Source organism: Anopheles bellator, chromosome X, assembly GCF_943735745.2.
Source record: "Anopheles bellator chromosome X, idAnoBellAS_SP24_06.2, whole genome shotgun sequence".
In the NCBI taxonomy this organism is placed as follows: Eukaryota; Metazoa; Arthropoda; class Insecta; order Diptera; family Culicidae; genus Anopheles; species Anopheles bellator.
In genome coordinates, this window is record NC_071287.1 from 8,037,240 (window position 1) to 8,056,370 (window position 19,131).

Consider the following 19,131-nt stretch of genomic DNA (forward strand, 5'->3'; position numbering starts at 1 on the left):
TTCCGTTTGCCGTACCAAGTGGCATGCACGTAAGGAAAATGATTGGTAAAGCCACCGTTTGAACGGGTAAATTGCTCACCTCAACCCGATACTTACTAGCTTGTCGGTTATCGCGTGTGCATTGCTTAGCTAAAACACAGTGTGAGCGGTAATATTTGAGTGAATGATTATTAAAATGTTCACCACTATCAACGTGCGTGAAAGTTGTATTACAAGTTCTTATGTATCTCTAAAAATGAATACAGCATTCGTACCTCCGACGAAGTAAACGATGATTGCACAAACGGAAAACGAAACGGAAAACGGATAAACGATGAGCGAATGCACCACTCTAAAATGCAATCACACGCATAATACAAGAGTTACCTCATACGCACAGTTGGTGCTCGTGTCGTGTGATGACATACAGACAAACGAAGCACGGAACTCGCCGTACAAGGCTAACGTGGTTTTCTCGTTAGGAAAATCTGTTTAAAATCTCCCAGCGTTATAACATTTCATATTTTCATTTTGAATCACAATGGTCTATTCATTGCAATAAATTTCTGCCAAGGGCAAAGACTGTTGATTACATAGTCCATGTGTTAGCTTTTCAGCTTTTTCGATTCAGTCCATTTAGTATGGCGTCTATAGTAATAAACCTAAAATTTAATGTATTCTTCTTTCGTTACCCTATAATATTCTGGACTCGTTAGCGATCATTCGTTCTCGTTAGCGCGCCATTGAAAAAAATAATATGAAAAAGCAGATACGGCCAATTAAAAATGTTTACACCCGCACCCTATCAAATGGGTTTGTGGCATTTTCTTTTTGTCTCTTCACTCTATGCAGGAGTAGCAGATGGTTCGGCAAATATTGTATCACTCTGTTCAAGTAGTCGGTAACATGCCAGACACAATGAAGTGATGACTGCCGTGCTTATCGGTTGAATGTATCTTGTTCTTGAGCGAATGCGTTGCCGGTTGTAGGTGCAGGAATTAGAACTTGCGTAGACCGTACAGCATATACATTGGGCGATGGCGGGGCCTTATGCTGCACATGGAGGATTGGTCAGTTTCAGTAGCGCTGCTGGTACTCATGATGCCAGCGGTTGAAGTCGATATGAAAAACAATTATCGATCCCGTGGCCAGCCCAGCTAGCAGGTATCTATGGAGATTATTAAAAGCGGTGATGTTGAAAGGGTTACGGATTACCAGACATGGACAGCTGGGACTAATTTACGGAGCAGCGAAAAACAGCGATACAATAGATGGAGCTCGCCTACTTACTTTTGATCGTGCGTTAAGGCAAGTGAACGTATGCCGCTATTGCAAGCTGGAAACGCATAAAGAGGCGCCAAGTTGAAGGTACGCCACACCTCCACAATTCCCTTATTTCCCGCGGTCATCAAATACTCTCCGTCACGCGATAGTAGCATACACTGCAGTGGAAAACGACGAGAATTAATATTATGTTAAAAACATTTATAAAAACAAAGATGAATCATGTAGTGAATGTTACCTGAAGATTATCATTGTGCGATTCGTAACGCAACAACTTTCCATTGATGGTGTACGCAGCAACACTACCTTCGTCGTAGTTGACGACAATAAACCCCTCTCGCGAAAGCGTTATGTTTTCCGGTGAAACGAAGTCCTTTGGTGCTTCTAACGAGCGCAACAAATCACCAAACGTCGTGTGCACCAATACTGGTCCGTCTGTGATGATGAAAAGACCAAGACGCAACTACCATTAGTACAAAAATTGGCAAAATAGGATGGACATAAACTTACGTATGGAGCCTGAAACAACCAGCCCCAACTCGGCGCTGATGACTACAGACGTTACTGCCGTCTCATGACCGGTGAGAGTAGCGCGCGGAGTTGGTATCTACGACGCAGCATGTAATGAAATAGAACGAATTAATGAAAAGAAGCACAACAAGTATGCTCAGTTGATGAGCACACTCACCTCGCCTTCGCCTACAATCGACTGTGTCCGTGCGTTCCAGTGCCAGAGCAAAATGGTGCAGTCGGCCGAACCGGAGGCGATGTAGCAGTCGGAGGTAATGTTGCATTCCGAACGTGACAAACACGTAACGACACCGAAGTGACCGAAAATAATTTGCACGATTTTGGCCGTTTCGGTGGAGAAAACGCGAAAACTATTGTCCCAGAAGCCACACGCGATCAAAAAGCGGCTATCGACCGTCGTAACGTAGCAGTTCGACTTGATCTGCAGCTTTTGGCTGAAGTTGTCTCCCAGGTGACGCCTATTCTGGTGATTGCTATTGCTGTTATGGCCATTAATTTGCGCTGCAAACAGTGGAATGAACAATAATACCATTCTTAAGTAATACGAATAACAAAACAAACGTTGCTCATCGATTGATCAACCAATCAGAATGGCAAGTATTTAGAGATCACAACTTACACAGTAACGGATCCATCGTTAACGGCAAGTTTGCGTTCAGGTTTTGTGTCGATTCAGCGTAGCTCGGGCTCTGTATGCTCGCAGTGTACTGGCAGTTCCAGCGATTGACCGCGAACTGGTGGCCGGCCGTTACCGTCACTACCGATGGTAATGGTAGCTGCGGGTACGTGTTGGCCGAAATGTGTATGATCGGCGAGTTCAGATGAAACTTGAGCGACATACACACGTCATCCGGCATCGTGTTGAACATCATCGGCGACAGGTGCATGGCTGACGAGCGCGGTGGATGCGGTTCCATCAGCAACAGGCTTGGCGTTTGGCCAAAGTTTTTAATTTGATTTTCGATCGCTTCCCGCGTCACCGGGTCACCGATTGTCTCCAGATCCACGCTGCCTTCGTACGTGAGGTAATAGAACACGTTCGTTGCCCGCATCGCTTCCGGGCCACGCTGCTTGTAGCCGAAAATAAGATCGATCCATTGATGCAGCTGACACGACACGAACTCTGACTCGAGTGCCATACGGTTCAGGCGCACAAACTCCTCCGGCGTTTTGGCCCATGGTGGCAACTCGACGTCACCAACTACACTACCGTCGTCCCGCTGCCCGAGACGATAATCGGACGCGTTGTAGAACATCTCCGGCAGGAAGTACCACTCCGGTATCAACTCCTTCACGTCGGATGTGTCGCGCTGGCAGTTCTTCCATGACAGGGCCACCGAGGAGAACAGCCGATCCGGGTGGTCGAACTTGCCACCCTGCAGAGCGAGAAACATGCTCGTGAAAGGCTCGATCCGTATCAACCAGTTAAGGGCAAACGCAGCCGTTGAGTAGTGCGTTCCGTAGTGAAACGGTGGAATGCCTGGTGTGTCCCACGTTTCGTATCGTTCCTCGAAATACTCGCGCCGGCTTGGGTTGAGCGCACCAATTGGCTTCGACAGATCGCGGTAGTTGGACGGTTGGCTAAGATCGAGCTCGCGCGTATCATAGTTTGTCAGTACCCACGGAAACACAGGGTACTGATTGAGGTCGTTGTACGTTCGCCCGGCAATAGTGTTAAGAAACATTAGATACTCAAAGTTAGATATTTCGCGCCGTTGCCACTTCTGCGTCATGTTCGAATTGCGCATCAGCTGGCGCGGTGACATCATCGAGGCACGCCGGGTTTGCGGAATACCGTACTTGATGCCAACACCTACGCGCGGCAATGCTTTAATCACCTTCTTCACCGTGTGCTGATCGGGAAAGGCGAACAAAATTGAGGTGCGGCTAGCGAGGAAAATTTCCAGCGCTACATTCTGCAGCAGGTAGCGACGGGAGAAGATGGCTCGTATCTCTGAAAAGTACCATTTTCCGTGCAGATGGTCGCAGTACTTCAGCACTTCCGTGTCGATCGACTGAAACTCGCCATTCTCTTCGTCCACCTCGAAATACATCTCGGTAGATGTAATTGACATCGTTCCCGGGGCCACTACACCTGGTGCGATCAGTTTCGCCTTCGTGCTGATGTTTACCGGTCCTGTTAGGTCGAGATCGAGCTCACGGTCCTCGATCAGCAGCTCGGAGTCATCCAGCAAATCCGGTTGCTGCGAGCGCGGCACTGCGATCTGCGAGTAAATTTCATCTCTCGCCATCGCTCCCACACGGTTTCCACCGGCTGCACAACCGTCGACCCCGCCGTCATCCGCTATTGACGCTGTCGTCGTCGCCACTCCAGCCGGACTAAGGGCCGTGCCATTTTCGAGGGACGCCTTGAGCGTGGCCTGCGGATGACTGCTACCACGAGGGTTCTGAACCAACCGCTTCCGTCGTCGGGCATCATCCTCCCATGCGTCCAACTTCCAGAAAATTTGTTTCGGGTAGTTCGCGTTCATGTCACCCCATGCACCATGCCGGTTTCCCATAATGTTGCGCACCTTCTCGAGCAACCGACTAGCGATCACGTTGTCGCGGCGCCGCGCCGCAGTAATCAGATGGTCGCACATGCGCTCCTCTTCGCGTCGCTCAAGCAGTGTCTGGGCGCACTGCGATTCGAAATCCGCGTGCTTCAGCACATCGTCGGCCCGCATCCGGTTCAAAATAAACTCGGCCTCGTTCGCAACGCGCACAATGTGATCTTTCATTGCGTGAGACAAAAGCCGACCCTCGTTGATCAGCTCAATGAACGCGAGGCCCGCGTGCTTCTGAAGGCTGTTCTGCCACTCCTGCGAGCACAGCAGCATTACCAGCTCCACCACCGAGTGGCTGTTTTTGAACGTCGTCAGTCCCTTCCCCTCCATCAATAGTTCCTGCCCGTGCGAACCGACGAGCGTTTTCGAAAGGAAGGGTGCAAAGTCGACCATGATTTCGCGCAGCAAAGGACACACCGGCCCGAGAGCAACCTCCAGCTTCTGGGTAAGGCTGGCTTCGCGCGATGATATTGCAAGTGGGATTTGTCCGACGAATGGGGCTTTCAGGTTCAGATCATCAGCACGGCTCCGGTTCGAGACGTTAGGTGCCATATGGCTGAACCCATCCGGGACACGCACGACGGCTATGTCCGATTCATGCTTGCCGCCAGCCGTTGCGCTGTGTTCGCCACCAACGCCGTCATTGCGTACTTCGCCTGCACCCATCGGTTGAATTGACGAAATGCTGGTAGCGACGCCGGGAGGGCCACCGACAACGGCACCACCACTGATGACGCCGATGGCACCAACTTCAGCGCGCGGTTTCGTATCGGTCGTCACGTCATCGTTCAGATTGACGTCGGTCCAACTTTCGTCGTTCGAGTTGGTCGGCTTGCTGTCATCCGGCATGATTTCGCTCGAAGTTTCAACCTCTTGCGGATCGTTCTCGGTGGAGTTAAGGTTTAACGAGCCCCCATCGGAATCGACGCTCTGAAGGAAATATGGGTAAATTTTGGGGGAAGTTCGAGAGGACAAAAATAAGAATCAAATTAACCATACGTACTGAGCAGCAAAGAGGGACACAAACACAGAACAAACTAAAGCTATATACAAACACTAAATGAACAATAAAAGCTCAACACCACACACAAATTTGTAGAAAGTCCATAAAGAATAGACTTAAGTAATGCTGAAATTCTTCTCGCATAGCGCACATAGTTTCGCATAGTAGAGGTGCAAACGAAACGAAAGACAAACACTCAATATGAATTTTTTGTGTGCACCGTTTCTGTCACCATTTTTTGAGTGCATCCAACCTAGAAAGGACGAACGCAACGTGGGAACATTGATAACAACTTAAAAATGCAAACAATAGACAAGTAATGCAAACACGAAAAGGTAAAGAAATGTCAAGTGCGGGACGTGAAATGAGAGAGGCGATTAATAGATAGAAGATGTGAATGAGAAAAAGAAAAGAATATGGACAACCAATCCAACCGACCACGATATTACACGTAGCTCAGCCCAGTACCCTACCCAGTCACCGGGAAGGTGCGCTTTGTCAATGTTGTGCCCATGATGTGTGCGTGTGTGTGTGTGTATGTGCGATTCTGCCAGGGTTCGTAGTTCCTTCAATTTACCTTTCCCGTGCAGCTAGCCCGTGAGGTTCCCAATTCGTCGCAACGATGTTCCACCGTAATAGTGGACGTGGCGATGGTAGTGACAGTGTTAGTTGTTAGCGGATTGGACATCATGGGCTGCTGATAACTCGGAGACCTCGCTATCTGACCATCGCTACGAGGCGGTGATGTGCCTGAATTTCGGCCGGTTGTCCGCCCGGAACCAATGGCCATGCCCGGCGTAGTGGACACCTTTGGTGGCCATACGAGATGCCGTACAACAGTAACAGCAGCCGGTATAAATATATCGGCACAACGTCAGTGAACGGTTTTATTGTGATAGGTTAGAGAATAGCGATACAGGCGGCGATTTTAACAACACGATTTGCAAAGGAAAGTGTGTTGTACAGAAGACATTTGTTTTATTTGTTGGGCGAAAGAGATAGTTACGAACGAACAGCGCGCAAATATGGACGGTAGGGAATTAAAGATAGGAAGAAAAAAGAAGAAATCAAACAATTAAAAACACCAATCAGCATGCAGGTACAAATGAGCTCAGTAATCGATGGCAAAATAACAAGATAAAATGCGTTGAACTTGATGCAAGATCGCAGCATACAGATATTTCGCATCTAAAGAGAATACGATTACCGTTGATAGTGAAATATACTAAAAAGCTGCTACCGTACGGGAGATTAGTTTCTTAACATTTACTTCGCGAAGACACAAGTAATCGGAACAATAGAGCGAGAAAATCCGAGATATACAATAGCAATGTTACTAATAGCAAGAGAAACGAGCAGCATGTTGCAATCAAACTGAGATCAGTAAACAGCCCATCACTACCAAAATATGCATGAACATTAGAAACACACGAAACCCGCGCATCCGCGGGGTTTGATAACTGCTAGAAAATGTGGGCGCGAGCAAGTTTAGGCACGACCGCCGATGAAGAGCGACACGAAATCAACTTACCTTGATCGAAAGCGGGCCGCTGGAGTGAGAATCGTTATCCGCAATGACGGAAGAATTGTTCTCATCCACCACGATTACCTCGTAATCACCCTCCTGCATCGATTGCGTGCCTTCAACGAAAAGAAAAGACGAAACAGAAAAAGTGATGTTAACGTAACGTGACGTAATGTATAAATCTGCACGGGCAATGTAAAGACACATGGTCACATCGGTTAAGTTGATAATATAGAAGAATATACATAATATTTACGGTTCAAACTACCTCCGTAAAACATAAATCATATATGTCACATACAACCTACAATTTATATCACGTATGAAACAATGTCAACAGAAATAAAGGGAAACGGGCCTGAAAACAGGGAAAACATAATCAATGAAATTTAAAACATTAAAGCAACTGTGGTGAACGAGGCAACGTGAAAAGAAACCATTGCAATATAAGGACACTTACAATCACTAATGTACCTAATATTTGATGACAGCAACGGAAATAAAAGAAAACAGTGCACGCTACAAATAAAGAATACATTCACAAGCAAATGTATCGGTGCTGACGAGCCTTAGCTGTATGTGCCTGCCCGTAAGTCACGTTTATGTTTGCATAACATCATCGCATCGGTGTATGGACAGGAGTAAGATATTTAGGCAAATCACATGTATGCGAGTGTATGTAAGTGTACTTGAAAGCTGCTCCTGTGCTTAAAATGGCAACATCTAACATTAATATCGTACGCAACCGAAGAGCGAAATTTAAAGAAAAAAATAACTATCAAACGCTAGAGTACAAGGCGTGCCTTTGGACATCTTTTCACCAACGACGCTAGGATGGTGAACACTGTTGCTGCTGCTGCTGCTATTGATGACTCCGTTGTGTAGAGCAGCGACTGCTGAGTGGTGGGTTGACCGGCTACCACCGCGAAGCTGGCCGACCACCGAACTGTACTGCGTGCCGGACGATGCAATCAATGACGCGAGCGAGTTGTTGTTAAGAGTGTGTTGCTGTTGGTATTGTTGCTGCTGGTGTTGCTGCTGCTGCTGATGTTGTTGTGGTTGCTGGGGATGATGAAGATGACCTCCGATGACGCCTGTAGCGGCGACTGCCGGAGAATAGCAGTTCATCATTTCATTGGAGAAAATACAGTTGCCGCTTGGTGCTATCGCAGTAAAACCGCTTTGACCGTTGTTGTTGTTGTTATTGACAGCGCTACTGTAGTATAACGGTGGCAGCGAGCCGTTCACGCTCGCACCGACATTGTCCTTGGGATTGGCGCTAGTGTTGGTGCTATTGTTGTTGATGAGATTACTGTTGTTGTTCGCGTTGGCCAAAGCGGACGACGAGGAGGAGATGGTATGCGAGGACGACGAGATGATGGTGTTGTTGCTACCGTGGTGCAGAACGGGCACATTGCCACTGCTACAAACACCACCACTACTAGGCGCCGAAGATCCTTGAACTCCACCGACCCCGCCAGTAACGGCAGCCGTGGGTTGGTGGCTCGGATGAGACCCGGGAAGAAACTGCGGGTAGACGTGATGAGACCACTGCGGAAACAGTGGCCGATTGCTGGATTCTATGCGATGCGACGATGGTCAAGGATGCACGTTTGTTGTAGCACACACCGTCGCGAGCAACACAAAAGGTGCAAGTAGTTGTACAGCAGCAGCAGACACAATACGAGTTGTATTTTGTACGGTTTTTGTTGGTTGAAATAAAGGTTTTGTTTTTTCATAGCGATCGAAATTAGCAGGATTTTAGCATTACACGCGTTAAAGGCAGTGTTGTACGTTTGCAATAAGTTGCCGAAATGCGTGTGAAATTCGTACGAGCGCGATGAATGATCCAATTGTTTAATTACGGTTTATGTTTTCGACAATTCAGTATCGAAGCAGCATGAGACAGAAAGGGAAGAGACAGAGAAAGAACGGGAGGGCGAAAGAGAATATTCTTTGGTTTAGAAAAATTAGCTATAACCGAGGCTTGGGTTTGTTTTGCACCTGACAGCATTTGAAGTTTGTTTTACTCATCGTGCTGGTTGTTTCGAATCAAAAGATAAAGATTTGCACAAAAGTATGAAATGTACAAATGCAATCAGTAGGTTTGCGTTCAATCATACCAATCATCACATATGTCAATTATCGTATTTTTTTAAGAAATTTAGATATTTGAACAGTTGTCTATTCTCTACCCAACGACAGTGGCACGGATTGATCTGAATAAACTTAAACTTATAGCTTGAAGACAAATGAAAAAATAAGAATCATGAATTTGTGGAAATGTATAACTCTATAAACCTCCTAATATGGCTCGTTCTAACATATAGAGGCGTATGTCACGCATATGGGTATTAACCGGTAACTACAACGGACAAGAAGCCCTGCCCTGTAACAGAGACTCCCTCCAGCTCTCGTGATCGAGCGTTTTCGTTCAGTTCGCTGATGTAAAGACTACACGATTGGCCCTCGCCATAGGCGGTGTCCAAATTCAATCTAAGTATATTTCTCCCGGACTTTAAGTATATTTTCTAACCTCAGGTCCAACATAAAATAAATAATAACTGCACCAACTTGCATAATGTATTAGTTTGGCTTTTCTCTTTCTCTTGCAAACATAGCGCAAATTTGAAATGAGTCCTCGAGAGGAAGGAGAGGAAAAGGTTTAGCATATACGCAAACTAAAATAAAGCGGTGAGCGACGCAGCAAATCTAAAAATCTTCCTACCTTGCGTTGCGGGTGTTGCACGGTGTGTAACAGGAGAAGAGTTCCTATGTATCTGCAGCTCGACCGGTGGCTCGAGAATATCGCGATATTTGGATACCATCAACACAGAAATGAAGTAAACGATCGCCAGCGACAGGAACTGTGCTTGCTTGGTTTCCTCCTGAAAGAGTCGTTTCTTGAGATTATCATTAGCCGCGAACGAGCACTCCTGGATCCACCAACTCATCACATACCACATCCCGATAGATGACTGCCCGCAGTCGGTTTATGTCCATGTCCTGCAGCAGCTTCTCCGGGTCCTTCACCGGACTCATTGGCCCCGACAACGATTCAATAATCGTCTTCGACGACGACTGTGCCCCCCGTATGAGCGCCTGCAGGTGCACGCCGCCGGGAATATCCTTCAGTGCCATTCCGTTGTACAGCCCGCGAGTACGTTCCTTGCACTCGAGACAGTTGCGTACCGCACATGTACATACCAACCGCAAACACTGGCGCAATATGCCGCCCGACGACATGTTCTTTTCGGCCTCAAGCTCGCTAAAATTAAGTGAGCTGGCGAAGATGAGAACATCGGCCATATTGACGAGGCGCTGCAAAAATGAAACGGCCACATCAAGCGGCATACCCTGGGTTGGTTCAAGCACGTCGAGCTCGGAATTGGGTGAAGTGGCGCTCGCTAACAGTGGCAATAGTCCTCCACAAGCGATGATCAAATTGTCAGCCAGCTGTGATATCAGATGCACGGTGTTGACCACGAAGATGGCATTTTCGGCCGAATTGACAAAATCTAGCACACTTTTCGTCGAGTGACTGCGCCACACCTGAATGTCGGTTTCTAGTGAAAAGAGGACGTCGGACAATAGTCGCTGGTGGATGTAGGACCATTTGAATTCCGGTATACGGAACGGTGGTCGCGTTGGTCCGGGCGAAAACATTGGCCGATTTGACGAGGGGACCTTGGATCGTTTGCCACCTTTATAGCTGCCGCCAGCGATTGATTGAGAAAGATGTGGCAGTTGGCTTTGCGGTGGTGGTTGACCACCGCTAGACACACTGGTGATAGGCTGTTCCAGGGACTCAACGAACTGCTGCTGCGTATTGGTGGATACGTTAACCGCCCGCTTAGCTGCTGGAACATCGTCGGACTGTGGGAGAACAATGTCGGAGGAAACAATGCCACCGTCTTCGGCTACAACTGTCCCACTACCGTAAGAATTGTCAGCACTATTGTTGAGCAACAATACGTCCGTTTTCACGTTGCGTGAATCAATTGATTCGACTATAACAACACCACCCTCATGTTCCTGTTCCACCTCATCTTGGTCATCCTCCTGTTGTTCTTCGTCCTCCTCATTCCCTGGCGCCTCGTTTAGAACTACAATTTTCTCGCCAGCAATGCCCTCCATCGCCTCGGATACGACACTAATTTTTGGTTGCTCCTCTCCGTCGTGATGATGATGCTGTTGATGGGGTACGTGATGGTGGTGAGGTTGATGGTGACTTTGCTGCGACTGATTCGTATCAGCTGGTTCCTTCTTGTCAGCAGTATTTTCCACCCGACCAAGGGCATTCGTAATTATAGTTTCGACAACCTCTTTCATCTCGTAAGCTAATGCCACTCCAGCATCTATGCTCGAACGATCATTTGCTAGACTGCTATCGATCAGCTCTTCCACGATAGCATGGATCGTCATTGCCACCCTTCCCTCATCCTGTTCATCTTTATACAATGGTGGTTGCACCGCAGTTACGGTTTGCTCCTCCTCGCCCGTCATATTGCTTTGCGTTTCGCTTCGATCAACAATTCGCTCACTGGCCCCAAACCATTTTGAAGCTACGATTGCATCAATTTCCATTCCATTGTCATCACTGTCGTCAATTCTGGCAGCAATTGTGTTCTTGTTGTTGTTGATCAAGTCCACCGATCCTCCGCTACACTCTTCGTCCAACGGTTTCGACGTTTCCTGGCTCATCTTTACCACCTCGTTGACCGCCAGTTCGATTTCTTCGTCCTTAATCACGGGCGATGAAGTGGGTTCGTCGGAAGCTTCCTTGGTGTGCTGTTCGCACCTTACTTTCTCCTGCACATCGTCGCCGGTAGATGGTAAGCCAGAATCGTTCACCAACAGAACATTCCTGACCGATTTATCAACGATTTCATCAACTATTTCCTTCACCACCATTTCCGACGAGGCGACCTGATTGCTGTGAAGCGAGTAAGACGGAGCAACTTCACCGTCTTCCTGTTGATCGACTTCATGCTCCTCCTCTTCCTCATCATCGTCTTCCTCGTCATTGTCGTCAACACTTTGGTGTCCCATCTGTCGTCCATCGTCGTCATCCTCTTCGTCTTCCACCTCACCCACAACACTTTCGTCCAAAATGTCGCGATCCATAAGGCCGGGAGAACCGATCGGAAAGCTGTCACAATTTGTTTTCAAAACAACAGACTTCTTGATTGCAGTTTCATTGGTTTCTGGTTCGCAAATACAACCACTGGTAGTGCTGGTGGCAACCAGTGATGGTGGTACCACTTGGTTGACGCTACCGTTATGTAATTCCAGATCTGCTTCCTTGCTACTACCGTTGCCAGCACCATGCTCCCAACCGCTGATCGTGCTGATGGGACGCTGTTGTCGGAGCGCCGGATCAGTTATGTTGTCCGTGCGATGTTTTTCGTAGTGTTCGTACATCTGCGCAAATTGCAGCTTGAATTCCTCGTACGACACCTTCGAATGAACGATGGCTAGCGTATCAACCCACACTCGCCACCCACCGTACTCGTATTTGATAGCGTGATGCAGCAGCATGCGAAATAGCGAGTACACCATATCGGATAGCTTTTGCTCCTCGGAGCTTTTCGGATGGATGTAAGCCATCGCAATTAACCACTCCTGCCATACGCTCATCTGCAGCACCGTACGCCGGTTTTCACGATTGTTGTTACACAACAGCGTCATATCGGAAAGAAATAGTTTCTTCACCTCGATTAGTTGCTCCGACTGTTTCGACTGTCTTATCAACGTGGCGACCACTTTGAGAATCATTGGGTTTTCCAGGCGGTAATGGCTTTCTGGCTCCGGGTGCTTCGCATACAGTATTTGCTGCGAGATATGCTCAGTCATGATCTCGTAAAGGACGTTGTAGGTAGGCAACGATACTGATTCTTCATACAGCAGCAAGCGCTCGGCGAGCAGCGTGTAAAGATTGTGCGGAGACATTACGTCGTATTTTCGCCTGTGAATGAAGGCAACAAAACAGGATAAAATATAAGTTATCAGTAGTAGCTTTTTCTTTAAAAAACACCTTTGCAAAGAATTCAAAAACACCAACTACTCACTTGTGCGTGCTGCGTGATAAAAAGAAGCCGAGAAGCTTGAGGGCCTGAAGGCGTATCAGTTGACTTTCGGCAGCCAGTAGCTTGAAGATAGTGCGAACACCGTGCTTCACGTCGAATGCTGGCACCATCGAACTCGGATGTTCGGACATCAGTGAAATTAACATCTGCAGAACATCGTGCAAATTTTCGTCCTCGTGCATCGTCATCAGATAGTTCAATATGCTCTGCAGCTCGTCGTCTTTCACTCCGTTACCGATCATGATCAGCTGCTTCAAAAAAAGCAGAATGTACGCCCGAATCGCCAATATGTCTTTCTGGGCCGGGCGTGGTCCATCGAGCCCTTTCGGCGTGATTCCACTTTTCGAACGTGGGTTTACAACCCAATAGTAGAACTTCAAGGTGTGCACGGTTTGAAGGACGGTGCTGACACGCCGCACGTTGCTATAGATTTGCGTGTCGCTGAGAAACTCAGTTGCTAAGTAGGCGTAAAGACGAGCCTGCACCGTAGCCGGCGTATAGATCCACAACGATGGATTGAACAGCACGTGATCGAGCAGCTGCCATGTAAGGAAAGAAAAACAGAAGAGCTACCGATTTAACTTTGAATTTCGTCTGCTCTGCCACAAGCCAGTTGAGTTTAAGGCATGCAGCAAGAGATTGTCAAACGAGTTAATTAACTTTTACACGTTTTATAGATCCACAACATTTACTATATAATAATGCCGCATCATGCATTGGATACAACTTTTCCCTACAATGCCCAAAATGATTCTTTTGACTGCTATCAGACTCCATAAGTAACTATTGAAAAATTACAGAAAGATTGATCCCATTTCAGAGTCAACGCAATATTGATGTGATTTTTTTCGATGTTCGGAGTAGAGTCAAATAACCCAATCTCACTTGATGGCATTTCTACCAGGTATGCCTGTGTGTAAATTTTCTAAAACTTAAAACATGCTCAAACTCAATTAGACAACCAATCAGCACACACTGAAATAACCAAAATCATGCATAATTCACAAAAAACCTATAATGCGTAGAATGTACGACATTATAGTACATTGTTGACACATGTATTCTGTATGTGGGTTATCATTTTCTGACAAAACAAAACGATTAAATGAGGATTTCAAAAACAACTAACGGAAGCCACAAAATTAATCAAAATACAAAACATTGATTTATATAGAGTATAGAGAAGAAAACAGCATGCAAAACGTTTGAATTTAATTTAAATGTATATGGCTGTCTGTTTGCGCCTGTGCCCGCCAGCCATTGTTTTGTTTTTCATTATGTACTATCACGATGGTTGCTTTCTATGATCATCCAGAGACGGATGGATGGTGGTCATCGACAGATCGTTCATCCCCCCGTAAGCTACAACGTTTTGGCTGCTTCTCAAACCAAATTCAGTTCCGTTGTTTTCCAGTCCTAAGACGCTCGTAAGTTTGCTGTTCAGACGGAACAAAGCACATACCTGTTTGAGAAGCAGGTCCGAGTTGGCGGACAAACATGTCACGAGATACTTCGTGAGGCTTAGGAACGATCCTAGAACGTCTAGCGACAAGTGATCACGGGACGATCTTTGTAGCATGAACGATATCACTAGAAAGCCACGGTTCTATAGAAATTAGAAAAACCAAAAGATTGTTAGTTGTTAAGTGAGTTTCTCTTTTTAGATAGGCCTGTATTGAGCTGTTTCACATACCTGTATCATGTGTTGCTGCACGGTTTGCGAACTTTCCACCAGCTCGCAAATAAACCCAAGAAGTTTGGCACTAACGATAGAAAACAGTATGTCACACTTTCATGTTGAATATTGTTTGTTTCCTTACAAAAGCACCTACCATAATGTAGGATCCTTTCTAACTTCTGTTCCTTCGTATGGCATGTCAAGCTGGGAGAAAAGAGGGAACAGCACCTGGATACCGCCAATCGAATTCAGCGTACAGTGGATTGAGTGTGTCACAACCGCCTTCACATCCTGCGTAGATGAATCAAAATACACATAAAGAAATTATTAAACCTGATTTGTTTTCGATTCCAACAAACATAGACACGATAAACGTTTCGTGGCGGTTACCTGCAGCATTAAGGAATGTGGAGTATGCACGAAGTACGATAGATTGCCCTTGGGAGCCGATTGGAGACAAAGTTGGCCATCAGTTGCGACAGGATTGTACATGAAAACTATTGCGCTTGACAGCTTGCCATCGTACAGAACCTTAAAAGTGTTTTAAACGACCAACCACGACAAGAGTATCGTTAATTGTCGTGAAAGAAAACAGAAACATAATTTAAGTTGTAATGAAGTTCGAAGATAAACGACAAAATATGCCCTACGAACACTACGAGTGCGAAGCTGGAAGAGCGAGGAGCAGTGCATTTAATTTGCAATACAATCGCCTTTAATAAAGTTCCACCATTATTATTAGCAGAACAGGCAGAGCCGTATTACTGAGTGACGCCGTTCGCTTAGAACGTGTTTAATCTGCACCAACAGTACTAACGAATAATATTTATATTTACATTGTGCAATGTCGCTTCAACTTAAATTAATTTAAAAGTAATGGTTAGTAAACCTGCTTTAGTTTAAGATATAGAAATGAATTAGGAACGTATCATCAAAAAGTCGTAAATATCCCGAAAAAAGTTCTTGCATCTCACAGTTCTTTTATACCATTACACAATATGCTAAAACAATAAGTCAATGTTAGTCAATATTACGTTATTATTGGTCGAAAAGATTCATACCATTTACTCAAACCGTTACTGAAACCGTTACAAAACCGTTTACTCAAAGGATGTAGAACATCCGATATAAAAATGAACATAATACGGGTGATGTGTCTAAATGAATTATTAACGGAAGAAAGAACCATTAAAGCTAAAACTAAAACCTGAACACAATTCAAAATGAAAAGCACTAATAAAGAAAACATATTTAACGAATGAACATAAAAGCATGCTTACGGATACTAAATCAAACGATTCGCAACCGGTGCCGGAGGCGGTAGAAGCAAGCGCAACGCCAGGTGATGAGGCTGAATTGGCCGAAGTCGCAGAGGATGTGGAAAACGGGGGCGATGGTTCGCTGGTACCAGAGAGCTGGGCCGAGGTACTGTGAGCCGTACTACCGCTAACTAGATTTCTATGGATGCTGGACTCGGTCGGGGCAAGGGGTGTTGGCGAAAGGGACGACAAGTGGCTGTCTTTCGATGCCATGTCACTCACCCGCTTGTGGTTGTCCGGTAAGTTCAAATAGCACTCGTTGTCGAAACGAAACTGGGACTGGGGCGGGAATGAGAATGGAAAGCAAAAGCAATATTAATAAACGAATAATAGAGAAACGGATTTCTGCCATACCTTGTAACCAGGGCCGAGTCGATGCATTGCGCAGATTTGCTGCGTTGTTAAAGCTTCCGAGAAAAGGTAGATTGCGGCCATCTGTCCACAAAATACGCGTTCTTCATCCAGCTCCGGTGTTGCACCAACGTAGCACTTGTCGAACGGCTATCAGAAAAAAAACAACGGCGAATTAAAAGTCAGCGAAGAAATAAAATGAGAACTCCTCGAAGTAATATACGCTCGCAATACGTTTTGCATTCCTGCGAATGGTACTCACGTCGTTGGTCGACACCAGCCAAGCCATCTCGGTACTGGAAGCCAGCTGTCCGTTCACCAGGCACTTGATCTCACTCTTCGTCCACCGGTTGTAGATATATACAATGGCAATCATGTACCACTTACGCGGCTGAAACTCATATTTGACACAGTGCTGGAATCCCTTGCCCTTCACTTTCATTGAGGTAAGGACAAGGCAGTTGCCTACGAAATGAGCCGTATAACCGACCCCCTTGGACGTTTTAAAACTGATTGCAAGGAAAACAAAATAGAAATTTAAAATTAAGAAGAATAAAAAGCAACGGCCACGGCGGTGCTGATTTACCAGTATAGGTAAGGTTTTTCACGCTCGATGTTCACAGAGTTGATAGGATCCAGCCGGAACCAGGTGCTGAAAGTGAAGCCATTTTCATATGGCCATTTGGCTAATGGAGGAAGTACGACGGCCTGTTCGGATAAAATGAACAACGATGAAACTGTATTGTTCGAGAACAGTAAAACTCTGTCTCACGTCAAAATACCTACCGAACCTTTGCGACCAGGAAAACTAAAAAATACATCTGGACCGTTGCGATGAGGCATCTGCTTCAGCACATTCAGTAGCTTGGCTGAGTGACGGAGCCACTTCCCGTTGACTGCCTTCATTGCACCGAACAGCAACTTTAGTTCCTTCACCGTGATGCTGTAGCTTGCTAGCACGCCAAGCATCTCAATAAGAAGATCTGCAACAACAAGAGAGAGCAGTGGTTAACAGTAGTAAAAAAATTAATGGAGATAATTATTACCTGCTACAATCGGTTCGGCCTGATGCAGGCGGCCCAAAACATGCTCGATGAGACCGACCTCGGTACAGGCCTGCAAGTTACGCACACTCTTCTTCAAGATCGCTATGAATACGCTCCACACCTCTGCTTGAAGGTTGGCTGTGCAGTGATCTAGCAGCTCCAGCATGTGTTTTACATTCTGTGCATCCTGCACTACAAAGTTCAGCTCCATGTCGAACTCCCCGCCGACAAGCTACGGAAATATGGGAGGTTTGTGTAAAAAACAGGACAAAAATAAATGGAAAAACAAAAACAAATGATCGCATAGTAATCTTAATTTAATTCTTTCTATCGAAGAGGTATTACCACGTAATCTCGAAATAGGATGCTTTATACTATTCGCAACGCTTTAACACTCTTCTAGCCTAATTTTAGTGATTGTTCTTCTTATCCGAAAATTAAAACCGCCACGCGGTATTGACTCGCAACAGAGACAATGTTAAATACTTCGTCTACTCATTTATTTAAGCAGAAACCATCCAAATTTGTAGTTCGATTCGGTTAAAGAAGCACGACAAAACACTGCAAGCTGAGTGTTATTACGATCAGAGATTCTTAGTGCCAAGTTTAAGGCTTGACACATTGAAAGCCCTGCAATTATTAAAAAACAAACCATTTATTACAATTACAATTACAAGTAAGATTACAATTGCAAGGAATTACCCAAACGCAGGACGGTAAAAAGTAGATCTACGGTTTGACCACGCGGGTGTTTTTTTATGAGTTACTGTTTTATCTACTGCCATACTTAGCTACGCTGTACGAATTTCGATTCAATACCCAGAAGAAAAGTTGTCGTGCGAATCATCCACTTCACTCTCACTGGGAGCAATTGCACGAGAGCACAACCGACACAATGATAAGAAATTAACTAACCACGATAAGGTTGGAAAGACGATAAACTTTATATGTGCACCAAAGGTCCATGATTCCCATCTTCTTTTCACGGTGCCTCGGTGGTAGTTTACCTGTAGAATGAGTTTTCTTACCAAATGCAGCACCGTGTTGACGACCTCGCGATTTGACACCTGGCCCACCTCGATCAGCCCGATCAAGACGGCAAACTTTAGATTGTCGGTCATCGACATCTTCACCACTTCTTCGGGTCGTTTTATGTCACAAAGAGGGGGCCTCGTAAGGTCCGCCATTGTGACCGAACCTTTCTAAAATAATACAAAAACAAAACACGGTGAAGGAAAACAGCGACAATGGATTTGGGAAAATAATAAAGTAAATTACGCGAGCATCAAGGTAGTTGGTCTTACGGGCCGGGGTGGTCAGCGATAGGTAAGCGAGCGTAATGTGTGTGACACGTGGATCAAGTGTAGGATACGCAGTGATGACCGGACGATCGCTATGGTGACAAAATGTGCAGTTTTAGTTCCTTTTTCGCAACGCCGATCTTGAGCAGATTTTCTACTCTATTCTTGTGTTTGATTCTTTGCCCTCTGGTGGCACTTTCTATTGAATCAAACAGACGATACAATAGCTTGTAGACCAATACTTTTTACGTGCCACGGAGGGCAGCGTGATGTTGAAGCCGATCGACTCTGTCGAAAGTGCACAGGTGCGCGTTGCTATACTTTTTCGCTCACTTAACACTTAGTGTCACCGATGACGTGCTCTTGCCTTCCGGCCTGTCAATCAGGTATACCGTCGTCGCCGCACCCGCCGCCGGTACCGTAGCCAACTTACCGATTCTCGCGAGATGCCGAGGTTT

General features: G+C 46.0%; 1 protein-coding gene across 1 annotated transcript; it reads right to left on the reverse strand.

The window, feature by feature from the left end:
* Positions 1-1,021: 1,021 nt before the first annotated feature.
* LOC131213449 (neurobeachin) lies at positions 1,022-18,559 on the reverse strand. The gene is made up of 22 exons (XM_058207490.1): positions 18,401-18,559; positions 17,373-17,604; positions 17,113-17,309; positions 16,913-17,034; positions 16,589-16,835; positions 16,330-16,476; positions 15,937-16,254; positions 15,047-15,187; positions 14,811-14,947; positions 14,672-14,741; positions 14,441-14,584; positions 12,961-13,547; positions 9,851-12,857; positions 9,618-9,792; positions 8,038-8,469; positions 6,896-7,005; positions 2,414-5,291; positions 1,952-2,295; positions 1,774-1,870; positions 1,502-1,698; positions 1,270-1,421; positions 1,022-1,147 (listed from the first exon to the last, which is right to left on the reverse strand). Exons 1-22 carry the CDS (start codon positions 18,557-18,559, stop codon positions 1,057-1,059), a joined length of 9,984 nt encoding a protein of 3,327 aa, XP_058063473.1. The 3' UTR covers positions 1,022-1,056.
* Positions 18,560-19,131: the final 572 nt, after the last annotated feature.

Coding starts and splice junctions, on each gene's coding strand:
- LOC131213449 (XM_058207490.1), bottom strand. CDS start 18,559: ATGGCGGACCTTACGAGGCCCCCTCTTTGTGACATAAAACGACCCGAA. Junction 5,292..6,895: donor GCGGCCCGCTTTCGATCAAG/GTAAGTTGATTT, acceptor TATTTCCTTCAG/AGCGTCGATTCCGATGGGGG. Junction 1,422..1,501: donor CGCACAATGATAATCTTCAG/GTAACATTCACT, acceptor TTTCCACTGCAG/TGTATGCTACTATCGCGTGA.